We start from the raw sequence: 3791 nt of genomic DNA, 5'->3' as shown, positions 1-3791 counted from the left end.
GGCCTGAGACCAGTTCATGTTTTTCTTGGAGGCTTTTGTTGTAGGCTCTATGACTTTGTTGTCTTCTTTAGGCTGTATGTTTTGGTCTTCTTTGTCACCAAAGAAAGAATCCGAAGTCTGAGACTGAATCTGGGTGTGCTTTCGCTGCCTGGCCATATTCCCAACCAACTAACTTGACCCTTGAGTTTTTCAGTGGGGTATGACTGCTTGTAGACTAACGAGTTCTATGTTTCACGTTTGGGGGGAGAGGTGCCAGCTCTGTCACACCAGCACTACTCCTTCCCCAAGAACCCCCAGCCCGGGCTGGGCTTAGATCTTCAGCAGGCCATGCACTCCTGCTCTGATCCGCCACTTAATTCCTCCCACCAGGTGGGCCTGGGGCCAGAAGCAGCAGCAACTGTAGCTGCCCCACCTCCACTGCCCCTGTGGCTGGAAGCCGAACCGCGAACTCCTTCCACTCCCGCAGCTTTTCCCACTAACCTTCTCCGCAGTCTTTGGTGTTTGTGGGTCGAGGGGTCCGGTAACTGCCGCAGCTCACATATTCAGGGCGCTAGGGCCCCCTCCGCCCAGCTTCTGGTCTGGATGGTCCACGCCGCTCAGGCTGGGCTCTGCTCCACTCCGTTCCCAGCTCCCAGCTCCGTGCGGTATAGACCTCACCCAGAGACCATCCGGGCTGTCCTGGGCTGGAGCCCTGCTTCCCTCTGCTGTTCTGTGGGTTCTGCCATTCTAGAATTGGTTCAGAGCCATTTTTCATAGGTTTTTGGAGGGACTCAGTAACGGAGCTCACTCTAGTCCCTGCTTACCAGCCGCCATCTTGGCTCCGCCCCCTGTGCTCAGGTTTTATTTTTTTAAAATGTTTTAAGATTCTTGGTAAAAAAAATCTTATCATAGTGACTTATTTTACTATTTTTTACCTGTAGTACCTACCTTAGAGGGTTAATATGAGAATCAAATGAGATAATGTGAATAATGCACTTGGTAAATTTTGAAGTACTGTATAAATGTCTATTATAAATATTAGTGATTGATACTTATTCTTTTTCTTTTTTCTTATTTTTTCATAGAACTTCCAAAATGCAGACCCCAAGTACTGGATCTCTGCATTTGAGTGAATGGCAGAAGAATTACTTTGATATCACCTCTGGCACTTGTACTCCAAGCCAAAAGGCAGATGCCTTCCGTGCACAGATTTTACGCATTCAGTATGCATTGGCAAATTCTGAGATCTCCCAGGCTTGTGCTACCAAACTCTTCAGAAAATATACAGATAAATACTCCGCAATTATTGACTCTGACAACGTAGAGACTGGCTTGAATAACTACGCAGAAAACATTTTGACTATGGCAAGGTGCCAGCAAACTGACAGTGGCAAGTGGCAGTCTGGATTAACAATAAATAATGTTTTCAAATTAAATAGTGTGCAAGAGATGATGCAGGCTGGCAGAAAGTTCAGAGATTCTCTGTTGGCGCCAGCAGATGCATCAGTTGTAATCCATAAGGAGGTCAGTGCCTTTGGTTTTTCTAAACCCAAATCTAATTGTACAGAACAGACATTAGGCATTCCAAAGAAACCAGCATCCTTGATCCACCCTCAAAATGGTCAGCTGCCTATCATGACCAAACCTACAGTTGATTTTCCTGCTTCCTCAGGGTCTTTAGATGAACTTTCCAGTGCAAAGTTCCATGGTACTCCATTATTTGGAAATGTCAAAATGGCAGGTGATACAACACAAGCCAATATAGTGGGATCAAACACGTCATCGAATCAATCCTTTTTTCATTCTGGGTATGGAAATCCTGGGAAAAAGAAGACATTTTATGATTCTGGCAATGATGGCACTGAAGCCCTTTCCAATCCCACACTGAGTAAGACTTTTAGTAATGCAGAAGCCAGTGGCCACAGGGATGAGAGCAGCCTGTCTAGTTTTAAAACTGCAAAAGAACAACTATGGATAGATCAGCAAAAGAAAAACCACCAACCCCAACGTGCACCAGCCTTTTCATATGGTGGAGTAAAAAAATCTCTGGGAGCTGGCAGATCTCGGGGCATATTTGGGAAGTTTGTTCCTCCCCTAGCCAGACAGGATGGTAGAGATGAGAAAGGAGCCATTCATTGTAAACCTCATGGGGCTGTGCCTACAGAACCAGCTCATCCAGTTGATGAACGTTTAAAGAATCTGGAGCCAAAGATGATTGAACTTATTATGAATGAGATCATGGATCATGGCCCCCCAGTAAACTGGGAAGACATAGCAGGAGTTGAATTTGCTAAAACCACAATAAAGGAGATAGTTGTGTGGCCTATGTTGAGGCCAGACATCTTTACTGGATTACGAGGGCCCCCCAAAGGGATCCTGCTCTTTGGTCCTCCTGGAACAGGTAAAACCCTAATCGGCAAGTGCATTGCAAGTCAGTCTGGGGCAACATTCTTTAGTATCAGTGCTTCTTCTTTGACTTCTAAATGGGTGGGTGAAGGGGAGAAAATGGTTCGTGCCCTGTTTGCTGTTGCAAGATGTCAGCAGCCAGCCGTGATATTTATTGATGAAATTGACTCCTTGCTGTCACAGCGTGGAGATGGTGAGCATGAGTCTTCCAGAAGGATAAAAACCGAATTTTTAGTTCAGTTAGATGGAGCAACCACATCTTCTGAAGAACGTATTTTAGTGGTAGGAGCAACTAATAGGCCACAAGAAATTGATGAGGCTGCTCGGAGAAGATTGGTAAAGAGACTATATATTCCACTCCCAGAAGCTTCAGCAAGAAAGCAAATAGTAAAAAATCTGATGGCCAAAGAGCACTTTTGCCTTAGTGAAGAGGAAATATCCCTGATTGTTAAGCAGTCTGATGGATTCTCTGGAGCAGATATGACACAGCTTTGCCGAGAAGCTTCTTTAGGTCCTATCCGAAGTTTACAGACAATTGACATTGCCACAGTCACACCAGACCAAGTTCGTCCAATAGCTTTTGTTGATTTTGAAAATGCCTTCCAAACTGTGCGCCCAAGTGTATCTGTAAAAGATTTGGAACTGTATGAAAACTGGAATAAAACTTTTGGTTGTGGAAAGTAAATGAATGAAGTGGAACTTAAGGCAGCTATGTAATATATATATTTTAAAACCTGGGAGCCAAAAATAGTTATTTTTAATAAATTTGGAAGTTTTGGTATCTTGAAGAAAGTAGAATGCCTGCTCCTAATCTCCCACATTTTCCACGTTGAAATATCCTGTGCTGTTTTTGATGTAATTATATACTTTAATTCTCTTCTAATCATTAAATAATAGTTGAGGTCTACATGCCCAAAATGAGAATTAGATTTATCCGGTTTTGAGGTTTTATTTGTTTTGAAGGGGCAACTATAAAGGAAATACGACATTAAAATGATTTTTGAAAATCCAAAGATAGTATTTATGTATGAAACTTTCCTTCAGTCACATCTATCTTGTGTTTAGGAATGGAATGCCTGTTTGGAAGGTCTTATTCTTTAATGTTTTCTTAATACAGTGGTAAAATTTAGATAAAAAAAGTTAAACTCAGAATCACAGCAGAGAAGGCTACTCACCTGAATCAGTACCAGCTGTATGTTTTGGCCCTCAACAGTTTATAAACCAACCTCTATGTTTTCTTCCCTCAGCATGATGGATTTTAAAAGATAAAAATATTAAACATCATTTTAGGGGCATGTGGAATTTTGTTTTTGCTATAACTGCTAAGTACTTGAAAAGAAAGTTTCTATAGTAAAAATATGTAATGATAGCAAGAAATGATTTGGAATTAGAAATATTTCTGTAGT

At 42.2% G+C, this 3791-nt stretch overlaps 1 protein-coding gene across 1 annotated transcript; it reads left to right on the top strand.

Annotated features, from left to right (window-relative positions):
* Nucleotides 1-1074: 1074 nt before the first annotated feature.
* Nucleotides 1075-3398, top strand: FIGNL1 (fidgetin like 1). Its single transcript, XM_036738894.1, has one exon. It carries the CDS (start codon nt 1075-1077, stop codon nt 3067-3069), a length of 1995 nt encoding a protein of 664 aa, XP_036594789.1. The 3' UTR covers nt 3070-3398.
* The last annotated feature ends 393 nt before the right edge of the window (nt 3399-3791 follow it).

The sequence above is a fragment of the Trichosurus vulpecula genome, chromosome 9, assembly GCF_011100635.1.
Source record: "Trichosurus vulpecula isolate mTriVul1 chromosome 9, mTriVul1.pri, whole genome shotgun sequence".
Classification (NCBI taxonomy): Eukaryota; Metazoa; Chordata; class Mammalia; order Diprotodontia; family Phalangeridae; genus Trichosurus; species Trichosurus vulpecula.
This window is presented reverse-complemented; position numbering and strand designations above follow the sequence as displayed.